The sequence below is a fragment of the Mastigoproctus giganteus genome, chromosome 3 (assembly GCF_048544385.1).
Source record: "Mastigoproctus giganteus isolate SK-2022 chromosome 3, ASM4854438v1, whole genome shotgun sequence".
Lineage (NCBI taxonomy): Eukaryota > Metazoa > Arthropoda > Arachnida > Uropygi > Thelyphonidae > Mastigoproctus > Mastigoproctus giganteus.
This window is the reverse complement of record NC_143577.1, coordinates 158,789,810-158,808,053: the sequence shown is the minus strand read 5'-3', so window position 1 is coordinate 158,808,053 and position 18,244 is coordinate 158,789,810. Positions and strand designations below refer to the sequence as shown.

Here is an 18,244-nt window from a genome sequence, read left to right as displayed (position 1 = left end):
TAGTCTCAGGAAGTGAAAGCATACCATTGATATTCAGATTACTCAGTCCATTCAAGGCTTTAAACATCTCATTCAGATCTCCCTGCAAGTGCCTGGTCTTGAGATTCTGCAATTTGCAGAACTGAATCCTTTCTTGGTAAGCCAACCCTTTTTTTCCCTTCACCAATATGGCTGTCCTCTGCACCCATTCCAGCAGATCTACATTCTTCCTAAAGTGAGGCCTCCAGACCTGTATACAGTACTCAAGATCAGCCTAACCATGGCTTATACAAAGGGATAATCACATCCTTATGCTTGCTAGCAGAGTTTTTGTATATCATTGACAAAACCTCATGAGCTGTCCTGGCAGCATGTCTGCACTGCTCAAAGAATTTTATGTTTAATTGCTTAGAGAATTTAATATTTGGATTATTCCAAATTATATTATTTAAACCTCCTGATATTCTACTTGCTTTTAATGTTTGTTTTCTTCTACTTCTTGAATTTTTCCTGGACTATATATCTCTATTCCTATTATATTCCTATATATCTATTATTTTTCCTTCTAATTCTAATTTACATCTCAGTAGTTCTTTTGTTATTGTTAGGCTCTTTGTTTCTCTTATGGTCATTTCTAAATTTGTTTTTCCCTATTTCTCTTTTGCTTTTTTATTAAAATTATGTAGCACTCTGCAAATTGTTTTTATTTTCTGCCATTAGTACTGCATCATCTATATAGCAGATTATATTTATTTATCTTTTCTTAAATTCTGTTTCCTTTATTAACTCTATTTACTTCATTAACACTTTTTCTGCTAGCTTTTTGACTGTGGTTTTGACCCAGGATTGAATCAATCTGGATTGGAAAGGGTAGAAACATATTTGGGCTATATATCTCATTACTTCTATTAATTGTTTAGGAACTTTATGCAGCTTTAAAATTTCTATTACATCTTTTATTTTAACTCTATCAAAAGCTTTTGTTAAATCTACAAAGCACATAAATTGGTCTATTATACTCTAAAGAGTTTTCTATTATTTGCTTTGTCATAAAATATTTCAATTATGCATGATAATTTTTTTCTAAATTGATCATGCATACCTTGCTGCTCATCATTTAATTCTAATATCATTTAATTTTTCTATTATTTCCTTTGCATACAGTTTCTAGGAAGTATTTAATAAATTTATCCTCTTTAATATTCTGACAATTGCTTATTTCCTTTTTTATATATATATTAGTATTGTTATATTTTTTTGTCAATTACTTGGTACGTTGTTTTCTTTAAAAATCTGTTTCGGAAATTCTGTTAATTATGTAGCTTTTCTCCTTTATATTTTAGTAACTCATTTATTTTATTTATACCTGCACTTTTCCTATTTTTTAGTGTTCCTATTATTTCTTTCATATTTAATTTTATGTAAGCTTCACTGACATATATACATATACAGTATTTTATTTTGTTTTCTAATATTTACTGCTCTTTGCTTGTATATAACCTTTTAAAATAATTTACCCTTGCAACTGAATCTGTGTTTATTATTTTAATATATTCATTTAATTATTTTCTTTGATTTCATTATTTGCCAAATTTTTCTTCGTACTCCATAGAAATTATGTTCTAATTCTTCTGAAAACCTATCTTGAACACTCATGTTTTATTTTTCCTTTTCTTCTCATTGATTCTGTTTTGAATCTCCTTATATTCTTGGTATATAAGGAGGAAGTTTGTCTAGTTCTTCCTGGAATAAATTCAAGGAAGGACTAGAGAAACTATTGGAGGTGGATGAATAGGTGTAATGAGAGTTTTTTTTTTTTTCTTTTTTTTTGGCTGATGCTGTATAAGCTCGCTTCCTTTCATCTGTTTTATTTAATAAATGTTTTTAAAATGCTTCTGCTTTGATTTAACCAAGTCTTTTACTTCATCTGTATACCCTGGTGTCCGTTTTTTTCTTTTTTATATTTCATTTTCCCAATGTATCATATGCTGTTTTATTTATACAAATTTTTGTCCTTTTCCATTTTTCTTCTATTGATTGATTTTCATATTCCATTTCTTTTAATTCTAAATATTCTCACAACCTGTTTCTGTTTAGATTCCTAATACATTCATCTTGTAGTAATTCATTTATTTTTATGATTGCTTTAACATCTTTTATATTTTCTGGTTTTATTTTCCTATTAGTGACTATATAATTGATTGCTGATTTACAGCCCCTGTTATTCATCCTTGTTATTTTATGTTTTCCAGTGAATACAGAATTAACAATACCAAAAAAAGTTTTATTAATTCTATATTTACTGCCTGTACAAAACTGTAATGATTTATTTCCATTTTGGTTCATTGTGTGTTCATTAAACTGTTGACAAATTCCTGGTATTATTTTATTTCCTATTTGGATGTTTGTCTCCTGCTATTATTACTAATTCATTCTTATTACCTATCTTGTTAGTTAAATCTTATAGTTTATTATAGAATTTATCAACTTCTTTTAGGTTTTTCCTCTTCTCAGCTATGTATGCTTAGTGTGTTTAATGTTTTCTTTTGCACTTTCATTTTTACATGTAATTTCTTTCTGATTCTAGATTATATCTTTCATTTCAATGATTTGTGTATTAAGGTTCTTATGCCTTTAGCAGCTCTTTAAATTTTTTGCACCCCACTATATATTAACATATAATTTACCACATTTATTATACCTTTCCCTTTATTTTTAGTTTTTGTTAGTGAACACATCTTAATTTATTGTGCTTTCTAATTCTTTCACTATTTCTTCCTCTTTCTCATTAAGAGATTTTACATTCCTTATTTAGCTATATATGGTGTATCTACACCAATATTATATAGTTAATTACCTAAACCCATAAGAAATTATGCCTTGTGCATTTCATCCTCTAATACATTTCTTATTTAGACATGCTGTGGCAGTTATTATTCCTTTCTTCTTAAAGAGTTTGTTTAATCTGTTCCTAGTCAACTCCATATTGTCAGTCCGGTTTCTATCCTTTAATTTTCTGTGAGCACTGTACTTTTACTTCTAAAGAGTGAGCTGCTAGCCCTTCTCTTTGATGGTGGACTACACTTTGTCTCCTCCCTTTCCTTCAACCTGTCTGGTTAAGGTGGTCCTACCAGGAGCTTAAGCTCCTACCAGCATAGCTCTTGAGGTCACTGGAATATTACTGGAATATTCAGATCACCTCACTACAATAAGGTGGTTGTCCATAAGGAGGGTATTGATGTACAATTTATTCAAAGAAATAACAACTGTCAAGATTAAAGGGAAGGGATTTTTTTTTTCACAGAGGGCTCAGAATATGCCACTTAAATTCTTTTCAGTGGGACCAAATGATGTTAAAAAGTAAATGCCAAGTGGGAAGTATTTAGGTAGATAATCATAGAGGCTACTGAGCTTTTTATGCCAACAGAGAGAGATACTTTTCATTGTGTAAACAAAAAATGGTGTTAGATGAATTGATAAGCTTGATGGTAGAGAATAAAATTGCATGAGATAATTGTCAGGGAACACAGTATACTACAGTACTTATAAATGAGTCTCTAATCCAGTTACTCAGGGGTTTAGGAAGGCTGTGGCAATTACATGAAGTCTTTTGTTAAGAATGCAAAGAAAAGTGACACTGAATTCTTTGTTTATGTTAACACTAGAAGGAAAAGGTTGAATCATGTGGGGGTGAAAGCACCCCCACATGTGTCTTTGATCAGTTGCTGCTAATATGCATCTGGGTGTATGGCAGCCTGCCACTAATGAGTTAATTATCATATTTTAGCATGACCCTCTGTTCGAGTTTCTGTCACCAACTTAAGTTTCACTTCTGTCAGTAGTTAAAGAAGTAATGCAAGATAATCTTGATAGGAATAGTGCTGTAAGGCAGTTACAATGTGGATTTGTTAAAATGAGATCATGCCTGACTAGTCTGATTAACTACAGTAAGGCCGTCACAAAGGAACTGGATTCATAGAATAATTCTGACTTTGTATAATTAGAATTTCAGTAGTCTTTGTTACTGTTTCACACGAATTCCATATGAATGATTGTTGTGTAAATTGGAGCACTGGGCATTAGAGACAAGTAATACTATGGATAAAGGGACAAATAGTAGTTACAGTAAAGGCCCTCTTGTCCGATGGGATTGGGACCAACTCCTCATTTCCAGTCAGTTAATCAAAAAAAATTGATTAAAGCAGTGAACCATAAAAAAATTTCATTTTGAATTATTGTTTTATTTAATTATTTTATTTTGAAATATATTTTCATTTAAAACAGATGCATGTTGTTGTTGTTAGGTTTTTTTTAGGAGCATTAGCAACTAAGGCCATATTGCTCCAGGGATATGCGGTGGTCATTCCCTGACCTTTCCGCATCCTTCGTATTTGGTGGTTACGGGCTCGAACCCTCGTCTAATCAAGAAGCATGTGCTACACACTGCTGCTCCTGCCCACCTGGCTATGGAGGCGCCTACAGATGCATGTACATGTGCAGCTAAATATGATTAATTAATATGACTTCACTACAATTAAGTGCAGTGCAGCATAGTCCCTCCACTTTTTTTTTTATAAACATCACATCGTTGATTGTTGAATCAGGCTGTTTTTTTTCTGCTGCATGAGAATTTTTGGCACTGGATTTGAGCCAATCTCTTCTTCATATTTAGATCAATCTGTTTCTGTATTATTTCTGCATCATGCTTAACCTTCATTTTCTAACAAATTGTCACCATGAAATCAGTTAATAAACTATGTTTTTCATTATTTTCTTGGAATTCAAGACTTTCATTAAACTTGTCAACCTCAGACCAAAGTTTTTTCCAATATTTAGTAAATGTTGAATTGGAATTTAATTCTGTGCCAGTGCTATATTGTAAATGTCTTTGACGTTGATATCTTTTAACAATTCTGTAAGATCTATATTCATGTCTTCTATTTTTTCAAAAATTGAATTCAAAAAGTTTCACTTATATCATCTCTTTAAACATTCTAGAGCCCCTTGATCCATAGGTTGGATCAAGGATGTTACATTCGGTGGTGAAATCGTGGCCTTTATATATTCTCTTCTTTAAGTTCCTTATAACTGAGATGTGAAAGAGTGTTATCCAGAAAGAGAATAGCCTTTTCAGGTAAGTTTATTTTCTTCAAGTGTTTCGTTACAGAAGGTACAAATTCATAAAGAACCATTCTGTGAATAACGCAAAGTCCATCCATGCTGATTTTTCTGAGTGGTGGTAAAGTAAGGATGAGCAATTATATTTTTAAAAGCTCGAGGATTAGCTGATTTACCAAAAACAAAAAATAGCAATTTATGAGTTCCACTTGTGTTGCTGTAGGTGGCTACCATGATTCTCTCTTTGGATTTTTTGTATCCTGCTACTACAGGTTCTGTTTTTTTTTTTTTTTTTTTTTTTTTTTGCGCCATTGTTTTTGTAGGCAACATCTTATAATATAGATTTGTTTCGTCCATGTTGTAGAGATCTCCAATCAAATTTTCCTTTGTTGATAAATTACCTTAAATCTTCTCTAAATTTTTAAGCATCAGGCTGATCAGTAGATAATTTTTTCCACTAATAGTTGTACTCAGTACATGGATACCATGATTGCTTTTTCCAACATCCAAGCCATCCATTACTTGCTGTAAAAACTTTCTGTGCCATCAATATTTTGAGGTAGTGCCAAGGCTTTTTCTTTGAGTAGGTATCTGCTGATTGGAGTTCCACATCATCCTTGTTGCATAAACCACAGCCATAATGCATCTTCTACAATCTTTAATTTTGGTCTCTCCTTAAAATGGAGTAAGAATCTGAAGAACTTGGAAGCATACTGAATGCAAAAGCCTAGATTATTATGGGATTTTTTCCCCCAGATCTTTTCCAGTTGTCTTGCCTACACCTAATTTAACAGCAATATATATTTTTTTCCCTTTGTGACTCACTTTTATTAACTCTTTTCAGATGAACCAACTAGCATGATGGCCTGATGCACCTGCTATAGAAATAACTTTTTTTTTTCTTCTTTTTTTTTTTTTTTTTATGTTTAAAGCGGGTGATAAGTTAAGTGATAAGTTAAGAGAGCTTTTACTGTATAAATTGTCACATGTGCAGTTAAGTCCATGAAAAGCTGTGGCTTTTCACAGCCCAATGTTATAATTGGTGTACCAGAGGATTTGGTGTTCAGCTCCTTACTTTTTTTAATATTTATTAATGATGTTGATGTAGATATTTCAAGTTTGTTGATATAGAAGGATGGATAGGCAGGGTGGTTAATGACATTAATCAGAGTATGCTAGTTTAACTAGATCATCAGCCTAGTTTATCTACATCTTCACGAAGGTGAAGGTGTAGATAAACTAGGCCGATAGGCAAAAAATGGCAACTGAGGCTTAACATTAATAAAGTTACTGCATTTGCATAGCAATAATCCTAGAATAACATACATTTGGGTAGCACCAAACTCAAGTTAATAAGTAAAAGATCTGGGAATTGTACCATTCACTATGAAGTTCTCTGAGCTTTTCAGAACAGCTATTTGGGTTCTATCAGTGGTATGCTGGAACTCTGCATGTGCAGAGGGAAAGGAAAAAAAAAAGATTATTCCATTATATATAACAATGATTATGCCACATTTGGAATACTGCAAGCTAAAATTGGAAATCTCATTTTAGGAACAACGTAGATCTGTTAGAAAGGGTACATAGAAGAGCAACTTGCATTCGGCCAGACAGTATTTGAATTTGGAATAAACTTCCACCGTAGTTTGGAAAAATATAAAGAAGGACTGGACAAATTATTAGAAGGGATGGCCAAATGATGGTGTTTTTTTTTATTTATTTTTTCTGTGATGTGCTTTGTAAGCTTATTTCCTTGGGTAATTTTACCACTACTAATTTGTTTAGTTTCTTAAATATGATAAGTCTTTGAGAAACAAAAGGATATTCTTACCCAGAGACACTGAGGTTTTGTAAATTGTGGTGCCTAGAAATTTGGCATCTGTGTGGTGACCTCGTTGAAATGTATAAGGAGTGTCATTTAATATAAATGGGGTAAATAAACTAAATTAAATTTAAAATTTAAACGGGGTAAATAAATTAAATAGTATTAGTGGCATCTTTAGTCTTTCTCAGGTGACACACAGGCAAGGGGGTATTAACATGTTCACTGCCATCTAAATGTGTGAGACCCTGTTCAATGTGCCATAATTTTCAGAATGTGGAAAAAAATCAACATTCCTTCATCCCTGGCATTCTGAAAATTTGTACATAATGGTTGAAAATTTAAAGTTTGGAATTCATTACCAAAAGTGAACACCCTACTTTTGTGCTGAGTTGTAAATCAGAAAAAATCTTAAAATTTTAAGAAAGTTTATTCATGTATATAAACTAACATCAACACAAGCAAAGAACTAATAAAATGCAAAGTTTGTAAACAGAAACCAAGCATTACTGCAACACATTCAGTCAGCGTGGCAGCACTGAGTAGTTGTTAATTTCATGTGCCTTTATGTTATGGCACTTGTTAATTGACCTCTTAAGAATGACCACTTATGTGCATTGCATCACATCATTTGGGTGTATTTTCAATTCAGATAGCATTGTGGCACTTCACCCCTACTGCCGCTATAAACCTACATGTGTAAAGGCAGTGACCGTGTTAAATTTAAAAAATAAATGTACAGAAATTTGCATTCAGCCAGAGAAGTATTTAACTGTTGGAGAAGTATTTAACAACACTAAAGTTGCAAAACCCGCTTTTGCAACTTTAGTGTTGCAAAAGCGGGTAGTTTTTGAATAAATTTAAAGAAGGATTGGATAAATGAATTTGACAGTTTTTGGCTGATGCTTGGAAATTTTTATTTCCAAGTTGGTCAATACTAACACTATTAGTAATGCAACATGGAGCAACTCACAGTGATAACTTTACAATTTGAAAGATGAATTCTTTCATTAGACTTTTTTTTTGCTGTGCTATAAAAATTGCACTTAAATTCTATTATTATAGCTGAAATGTGACATCTATAGACAGTCTTAGATAGTTAATCAGTTCAGTATTGAAAACTTATGTCCCCTACGGGGACATAAGTTCAAATTAAGAAAGGATAGATGTAGAATAGATGTGCGGAAATTTGCCTTTAGCCAGCGGGTGGTTAATTGCTAGAACAAACTTCCATCTGTCGTTGTGGAAGTTGATAGGTTAAATAAATTTAAGGAGGAACTGGACAGGCATTTGGAGGGAATGGTGTGATTTTTTTTTTTTTTTTGGCTGATGCTGCATAAGCTCCTACACTTGCTTTCTTGCATCATGTGCCACTACTACTACTACTACTTTGGTTTCCACACTTGGCATCTCTCTTATCCTTAGCAACTAAGGCCATATTGCTCCGGGGATATGCAGTGGTCATTCCCTGACCTTTCTGCATCCTCTGTATTTGGTGGTCACGGGCTCGAACCCTGGTCCAATCAAAAAGCGTGTGCTACGCACTGCTGCTCCTGCCCACCTGGCTATGGAGGCGCCACTTGGTCACTCTAGTGGCACTTCTCTTGCCTCCCTGTGGCATGGCCAGTAACCTTGGAGAAGAATCCACTCTCCCAGAGCTGAAAAGAGCAAAGATGGATAACAGCACATTTTCACCTTTACAGCCATCAAGTTCAAGACAAGAGATGAATGACACTGAAAATGACTCTTCTCAACTAAAAAGGTTGACAATCCCTCAAGAGAAGATACCAGCTTTCCTCATCTTGTAAACTATCATCCTTCCTTGTGCAGAAATGCTTTGAATCTGCTTCAGGTTCCCCTAAATCAGTAAGTAAGGAAATGAACTGTGGAAAACTGAAGTCAATAATAAACTATTCTAGATTAAAAAATAACCTCAGCTTTGGACTTCTAGTTTCAGGAGAAGCAAGCAAGAAGAAGTCATTTGACAAGACTCCAAATTGGTCATCCTTATACAACTCATCTGTTCTTGCTTATGGGAGAGAACCCTCCTCAGTGTTCCTTCTGTCAGACCCAACCAATAATCAAACATATCCTAATAGAATGCCCTCAATACTTAAGTATCTGGAAATCCATTTTTCATTCTCTCTCCAATTTACAGGAACCTTTAACTTTAAGGTTAAAGGTTCCTTTAAGGTAAAAGGTTCCTTTATTACACATTCTTGGCAATAATACAAATTTTGAAGCACTGTTTCAATACTTAAAAAGCACAAAATTATATAATTGTCTCTGATAACCATGATATAAAAGATTCAGTCATAAGTAAATCATGAACTGGCACGATAGGCCCAAGAGGCCCTTGGGCCAGAAACTCTAAACTACAACAACAATAACAACTAAAAAGTTTAACTGGGAAACTAGTTTTATTGATTTCTTTTAATTAAAATGAAGCTTCCTGTAGATAGAAAAAAAAAAAAAAAAAAAAAAGAAGTTTACTTTGTTACTCTTTTGTATTTTAATAATTATTTTTATTTTCAAAGGATCCTACCCTTGACCTCCTTCGACGATTTACTATTGGATTAGGAGCAGGAATTCTTGCATCATGTGTCAATATCCCATTTGATGTAGCCAAAAGTAGGATACAGGGTCCTCAACCAGTTCCTGGAGAAATCAAATATGAAAAATGCTTCAAGACTTTACGGATGGTCTATACTGAAGAAGGGTAAGCATGTGTATTTCATTCATTCTATGTTTCTTCAAAATCTAGCATTCGGTACCATATTTAATTTCTTTTGCCATATGAAAATTATGAAATAAGATTATAACAGATCTAAGTGTATAAAAAAAAAAAAAAATTCTATTATTTGTTCTTCTATAATAGTTTTGTGTGGTTCACACTTTGATCAACTTCATACTTGAAATATGAAAATGTAGTTGGGGATAGGAGGGACCATTTCTTATAAATCATTTTCCTAGCTTTTGCTTGTTTGAATAATCTTTGATCTTGGCTTTATTTTCAAGAAGCTTCTACAGTTTCTACTTGACTTGCAACATTTTATGGGAGGCTTAATATCCATTTCTTCTCATTTCTATTCTAAATTTTAACACTTCTCTTTCAGTTTCTGAATTTTTTTCTTTTTTGCTCTAAAAGTAATTAGACATAGTAGCGTATACAGAGCATAACATTAGTTATGATCTGTATACGCAGTTCCTTCTGTTTCTTTAATGCGTACACACTGGTTGTATTAAACAGATCTGTGCTATAGCTATCATTCTTTTATTTTAATTAATTCATCATAGTTTGCTCTTGTTTACAGAATACAACATTAAAAATAAGAATATAAGATTACTGGAAATTTAAAACTAATACTGATTTAAATCAACTGATGCTGGTGCAGTGCAGACTTACAATGTGATGAACAGATGTTGGTGGAAATTACTTTTGATGTCTAGAACAGGAGTGGGCAACCATCCCTGTTCTAGACGTATCGTGCCTGTTCAACTTATTAATAAAATTAATTAGAACAAAGAAATACAGCAAAGCCTATTGACTCTAATGAGTATGCCGAACAACTGTATAGAGAAATGAGAATGTCTTATAATGGGGGATTTTAACTTCCCAAATATTGACTGGAACTTGTGGATTGGCCACTTGCACACTAGCAAGACTTTTGTAGATTTATTGGATGATTGTTTTCTGCAGCAGCATGTTTGAGAGGTAACCAGAGAGAGTAATACTCTTGATCTAGTATCAGCAGTGATTATTTGTACATTTAGAATTTGCAGATAAAGGAACCACTAGATGGCAGTGATCACAGTGTACTGATATGAGATTTACTTGAGTTATATACAAAGATATAACTACCATCAGGGGTAAAGGAAGGGTTTTTGCTTTCGCAAAGGTGATCACAATGGGACCAACTGATGGTGTTACCAACAGCAAATTCTAAATGGGGAGCATTCAAGGAATTAATCCTGGTAGCTTTTCATACCAAATAAGAAATACTGTTAAAGGTTTAGGCCTTAATGGATGTCAGATGAACTAATGAGACTTGAGGCAGAGAATAAAAATGCATGGGATGCATATAAATTATCAAGGTGACACATAAGCCTATGGTAGATATAAGCTAGTCTGTAATCAAGTCACAAAGGAGGTTAGGCAAACGAAGGCAGATTATGAGAAATATTTGGCAAAGGATGCTAAGAAAAACAGCAAGGACTTCTTTACTTATATAAACTCTAGAAGGAAGGGGATGAATCAGATTGGTTCACTTGATATCGATGGTTCAACTTTTTATGATCCTGCTCAGATAGCTGACAAACTGAATGAGTATTTTGCATCTACATGCACACATGAGGAATTCTACAGGGAAGTGAAGGACAGAAGCTTAATAAACTCTAACAGGGAGCTTAATGATTTTGTAATAACTGACAGCAAAATGGAGGAGAAATTGTTGAAGTTAAACATAAGAAAGGCACCTGGGGTGGATAGGATCTATCCAGTTATATTAAAGGAGGCGGAAAAGGAAGTAAGCAAACCCTTAGCCATAATTATGAGAGCTTCCCTGGACTCAAGGGAAATCCCCCTGGACTGAAGATGTTCAAATGTATCCTCAATTCACAAATGGGATTCAAAGGGTGGCATGAGTAATTACAAACCTGTTACTTTAACTTCTGTTCTGGAGAAAATAATGGAGTCACTGGTTAAAGAATCATTGCAGGATCATCTAGACAAGACTGCAGTAATAATTCGGACACAGCATGGGTTTGTTAAGGGAAAGTCTTGTCTGACAAACTTGATTAGATACTATGATGCGGTTACAAAGGAACTGGATGCAAAAAATAATTTTGATATTATATACCTGTATTTCAGGAAAACCTTTGATACTGTTGTCCATAGAAGACTGCTGTACGAATTGGAGCAGTATGGTATTAAGGACAAGTTGCTACAATGGATAAATGGGTGGTTGAGTTAATCAATGGAAGATGCTCTTTGTGGACTAATGTTATTAGTGGAGTCTCCCAGGGTTCGGGGTTGAGTATTGTTTTGTATATTTATCAATGATATTGATGAAGGTATATGAGGCTTAATGTCCCAGTATGCAGATGATACAAAGGGTGGCAGGGTTGTTAATGACAGTAATGGCAGGGTGCTACTGCAACAGGATCTAGAAAAGTTGGGGGCTAAAGTAAAGAAAGCCAACCTGAGAATGACAAGAAACTTCGGATAACTTATGTGAAAATTAGTTTCCCAATACCAGACTCTAGCGTTGCTCGCCTGGTAAACTGACGGTAGGTGTTTACCGAGCGAGTATTGGTCTGGAGCCAAAATTGAGAAGGTTATATTGATTGACAGGTAGGCGTGGCAAATGAGGCTGACCGGGCTGGCCAGGTGGGTAAAGTGCCTGCCTGGCAACCCAAAGGTCGCGGGTTCGAATCCCGCCTTGGGCTTGGATCAAAGTAGTGTAAAAACCTTGGGAGGTGTATTATGGCCACAGAAGCCGATGCACCAACAACTAACTTAAAAAAAAAAAAAAAATGGCAAATGATGAAATGATTGGTGGTGGGCGCGACAGACGACAAGCTACTGTGTAGTCATCGGTTGGCATTATAATGTGTATTTATGAGTAAAGAACAGTGCATAATAGTTTTGTGATGAATGGTTAACAGGTAATATTAGCGATGAATCTTTTAAAGTAAGGAAAATAAAACGTTGGTTGATTTTTTTTTTGAGGGAAAACGAAATTAATAAATGTTTTGTTCTGTTCATTTTTATGTTCTTCATTATGTTTTTTTCTCATTATTAAAAGCAGATTTTTGGAGTTTGTGAGTGTTTTTACTATATTGTTAATTTAGGTTTGGTTACGAAAAAAGGAAAAGGTTTCTTTATTTTTCGTTATATTTCGTAACCTGACCTTAAATGGTAGGTTAGGAAATAATAGAAACGGTTTCCTTATACAGTATTTTGTGATCTAACCTTAAATGTTAGGTTAAGAAATAATAGGAAAAGAAAGAAAGATTCTTTATATATATAGAGTTATTATAGTAAAAGTATAATATGTACTATATAGATGTTTGTTTGTTTTGTTATTTGGTTTTTAGGAGCATTAGCAACTAAAGCCATATTGCTCCGGGGATATGCGGTGGTCATTCCCTGACCTTTTCGCATCCGTATTTGGTGGTCACGGGCTCGAACCCCTGTCTAATCAGAAGCATGTGCTACGCACTGCTGCTCCTGCCCACCTGGCTATGGAGGCGCAACTATGTAGATGCTGAATATGTATATAAACATAACAGGTCATAAGGCTAAGATAACTTATAAAGACTATGATAGCCTATGTAGGTCTACAATGCCATACCCTGGAAATAAACATATAATTAATAATAATATATAAATATATAATACAATAATTATTATGTAGCTAATTATTGATATATAGATACGTTGAAAGGGACTTTTTCAAGGGCTAACCCTTTCAATATATCCCACCAATAATTTTTATATACATACATATATATATATATATATATATATATATATATATATATATATATATATATATAGTGAATAGCTTGATTTTTTGATTTGGTAGTTGTTGGCGCATCAGCTTCTGTGGCCATATTGCACCTCACAAGGTTTTTGCAGTACTTTGATTCAAGCCCGTAGTGAATAGCTATTGAGGTATTGATTGACGTTATGATACGTGTGTATCTGCACAAGTGTCTTTAAAAATAAAAGTACAGTAATAATAAATTAAAAATTTGTTAATAAACAATTTATGTGCTAGTCCACCCATGATTCTAAAGAAAAAAGGTTATGTTACCTCCTCCATTTCGATAGAGGTTCAAGCTCCCATGGGATTCAAGTCAAGGTAACCTGACCTTTTTTCACCATTAGGGCATATTATTAAACAAGAAAATAAAAATACAGTCATAAAAAAATAAATTTTTTTATGACTGTATTTCTAAATATGACTGTGATTCTAAAGAAAAAAGGTTAGGTTACCCCCTCCACTTGAACCCCTCCCGAAGTGGAGGGGTTCAAGCTCCCATGTGGGATTCAAGTGGAGGTAACCTGACCTTTTTTCACCATTATGGAAAGCGTTCATTAGGGCAAGTGACTATTAGTGCTACTAAAGTGATACTAAACCAGTGTTATCGTGTGTTGTGTTCATGCACCAATTAGCACATCATTTGCCACGCCCACCTGTCAATTAATATCGTTCTCGACTTCTGCTTCAGACTGATAACACCTACCGTTGGTTTACCGAGTGAGCAGTGCTAGAATGCCTTATCAGGAAACTAATTTTCTACATAAGTTATCCAACATTTCACGTCGTTCTCATTTTGGCTTTCTTTACCTTCGCCAAGTTAGGTAGATGGGCTGAGAAGTGGCAATTGAAGTTTAACATTGACAAATGCAAAGTAGTGCATATGGGCAGAAGTGACCCCAGAGAAATGTACCAACTGTGTGGTACTACATTTAGGGTGGTAGAAAATGAAAAAGACCTGGGAGCAGTGGTGAGCTATAGTGTTATTTTTTTTTGAAAATTTGCAAGCCCATTGTTGAGATGATCATTTATTTTACAAATCAAATCCTGAATGCAATTATTGAGTATCCAGAGCCAAAACTACAGTGGGGCGAGCGGGGTGCCATTCCCAGCATTTTAATGGCACAATCGATCAGTTATGTATTTTAAAATTGTTTCGTTTTTTATTTAATTACAGTCGGACCTCTGTATAACGAACTTCTTTATAGTGAATTTTTTTGAATTCTCCTTGGTAATTACATTTAAGATAGTTTCCTTTGAACGAAGAAAATTTCCATGTAATAAATGGATTAGGAGAGACAACTTTGTATGCATTGTTCTCACCTCTGGCCTTTAGGCAATTTAGGTAATTAGAAAATGTGAATTAAGGGTGAAAGGGATTACCGTTTCACAATGTTAATGGTGCCCTTAAAACCTATGCAGTCACATACTGAGAAGTTGCGCTAGTCAGTATGCTTTCCATAGCCAGTCAGAGGTTTAAGAAAATTCCCAACATGGATAATAAGAAGTGTTATTATCCATGGTTATTATTAACCATGGATAATAACACTTCTCTGAAAAACAGGTTGACCTCTGGTCAACCTGTTTTTCAGAGAAGTGAGTGCTCCACGCCTTCCAGTAAATTTTTCCTGTCTATGTTTACCTGGTCACAGTAGCTGAATATCCGTGTGATTCCGACATTTTGCACAATATTCAAAGAACTAGTGACAGTAGCAACATAGAAGGGGGTGATTGAGGTAACTAAGACATTATATAAACTTTACGAAGATGAAATATTGGCAGATTTTGAAACTTTGTCGAGGCTTTTACTGTGTAGAAAATGTTCTAAAATATAATGGCATATAGGCAATAATTAAAAAAAAACTGTCTCCAATCTCCAAAAAACCAGCGTGAATTAAGAATGTTTGCTAAAGAACTTGATGTGGAAACTATTAAGATCGGTCATGTGTTCGGGCTATGATGAGTAGCTTGTAGCTTGTGGATGGCAATTGTGGGTTGGAGGAATTATCCCACTTTGTGCAAACATTTTGAATCAGAAGTTAAATATTCTGGATTATAAAATTGACTTTTAAATCTGGAATTTCTTAACCATTTAGCACTAATGATCAACATCCTGCAGGAGCTCTCTTACTTTTCAGAAACTTTACAGAATCACAATAGTAAAAGCATATAAATTAATTATTCGAACTATCAGTGCTATTGCTAATTTGAAAAATTCTGAAGGAAATTATAAAGCTAAAATTGAGAACATGTTGAAGTGGAAAGAATTTGAAGGAATCAAAATCAAAAGTAAAAAATTTACCTCATGACAAGTTATTAAATGCACTAGCGTAGCTACCCTTTTTCATGCCCAGAGGCAAAAAACATGTTCGGGCCCCTACTTAATTAATGAAAATTGCAAAAACAGGAGACAGCCAAAGATGCCGGACCCCTAAAGGGCCCAGGCCCAGAGGCAATTGCCTTGCCTGCCTACATGGTAGCTACGCCACTGATTAATTGCATTGTTTTTTCCTTAAAGGATAAGTTATTAATGCAACAGGGTGATTTTAAACTAAATAAAGAAAATAATATCATTGAAAGAAATTTTAAACATATGCTACCCGAAATCATGGAATGTGAAAAAACTTTCAACTCTGTGGCAAGACAGTGAAAACCAAATAAGAAATTTAAGTTTTCCGATAAAATATGAAATAAAAATTAATGATTTTAGAGATTTTTTTGAAGACAGTTTATTTTTAAAATTGAGTGAAATTCCATTTTCAATTAAGAAAGCCCGAAAATATCTTTGAAACATTGCAGATTATGATGACCATACATCAAAATGGAAAATCATTGCTTCAATTTGATCCGGATCGTTATGTCAAATCATATCTTGTAATCATCTCTCAGCTATTGAGCAAGGCAGAAGATCAACAACAAATATTAATAAAGAAGTAAATTCCATATGGCAATTTTTAGAATAAATTTTTCTTGAATATTTGTGTAATAATTTTTTTTCATGTAATCTGTGATTTTTGTGTACTTTTTCTAGAAAGTTTGTTTTTTATGTAATATTTGTTTTTATATTGTGGAATGTGTTGTGATAAGTTTTATGTTATTTGTGATATGGGAAATATTTCATATTATTTTTTATTCACAATATTAAAATTTTATCATGAAAAAATCCATCCATTATATTTCCGTAGTTAAAAAAAAGACGAATAAAAAGTTGTGCATGTGCCGAGCACGTGCGATAGATATTAAATAATTAAACTTCACACCAACCAGTACTTGAAAATATTTTAATACTGTAACTAAAAACTGTATTTACAATAAAATGATTAAAACTAGTTTAAAATATTTAAAATATATAAATAAAAACAATTAAAATATGACTGAAAACAGATATTAAAAAACATATTAAAAATTAAAATATACCGTAACAACTGTAGCTTTTGGAGACAGCAGTCTCCTTTCTCAACAGCGTACATCTTGCTGTATGCCACATCCTTAAATAGCAGGTCCACGGCATTTGTCACATGGTTCCCCAGGAATGTGATTGGTATTTCCCATTTGTGCACCAGAAACGGAAATGGCTCGGGAGCGCGCTACCCAAAACCATTCATCGTGTCCCAAGACAACCATTTCAAAGAGAGGGTGTGAATGTACACCCTTATCTCTATTAATGGTATTACTGGCTGCCCCAATGTGTAATCTCTCAAGCCATTTACGATTCAAGAACCCCTGTGCATGATCTGTGATGACAGCATCCTCCGGGAAGATCTGATGTTACTTCTCCCAGAAATGCTCTGCCACAGCAGACTTCCCGTAATTTGCAGTCTTTATTGCATTCATGTGTTCCCCCAGCCAGTCCTTAAGTTGCTGCCCCGTCTCTCCCACATAACATACCTCACAATCCGGGCATTTAATTTCATAAACTACCCCGCTGCTGGCTTGCTTTGGTATATGGGGTCTTTAACTCTTGATATCACTGTGTGCAGCCTCTGTCCCGGTAGTTGCACACAGCGTATTTGACACCCCCGAACTATTCGCACAATGCATTCCGTAAGGCCCGGATAGTAAGGAATGTATGCCGTGCTCACAGGGGTAGACGGTTCACTACGAATAGACATCACTCCCCTAATGAATTTGTCTAAGACACTCTGGGATAACCACATTTCTTAAGGTCTGCTGTGACTCTGATAATCTCATTTTTTATAAACTACCCCAGCAGCTCCAGATTCCTTTGTGATATATTTTCTGGTGTCGATTACCTGTTCTTGGATGGCAAGCATAAATCCTTCAGTCTTGGGGAAGAGCATCCCACTTGTGAGCCATGCATTGGAAGCCATTTTATATGGGTCTTGATGGAGATCATTATGGTGTCTGCCATGGAGTGTCTTCTTTGCTCATCTTTCTAGCTTGTTTATTCCATCTGGGCTGGAGGGGTCCGCTCACTTAGGTTGAGTGGGGTATGCCTCTTGCCTCTCTTCCTTATGGCCTGGCAGAGTGGCGCTGTGTTTTTTTAGAAGTAATCCTTCAGGTTCGTCACTTTCTTTTGTTATTCAATGAGGTCCATCAAGCCCCCTTTCTCCTTTTCAAGCTATGGTCAGTCTCTCTATGGCTGACTTTGGGTATTTCTCGGTCATCATTCTCCTTGTCTTTCTCGTGATCTCCAGCTTGGTGTTAGTCCATTCTATGATTCTGAAGGAATATGTTAGCACCAGGATTGCAGGTGTTTATGGCTTTATGGCTTGGATTGCACCAGGATTGCAGGTGTTTATGGCTTTCAGCTTAG

The 18,244-nt window shown here is 34.5% G+C and overlaps 1 protein-coding gene across 1 annotated transcript in view; it reads left to right on the top strand.

The window, feature by feature from the left end:
* Window positions 1-18,244, top strand: part of LOC150088354 (mitochondrial 2-oxodicarboxylate carrier) — an 84,863-nt gene that overhangs the window by 51,687 nt on the left and 14,932 nt on the right. Inside the window, exon 7 of the mRNA XM_090370132.1 lies at window positions 9,457-9,638. Within this exon, the coding sequence (XP_090226258.1) occupies window positions 9,457-9,638 (182 nt within the window). The remainder of the gene's footprint in view (window positions 1-9,456; window positions 9,639-18,244) is intronic.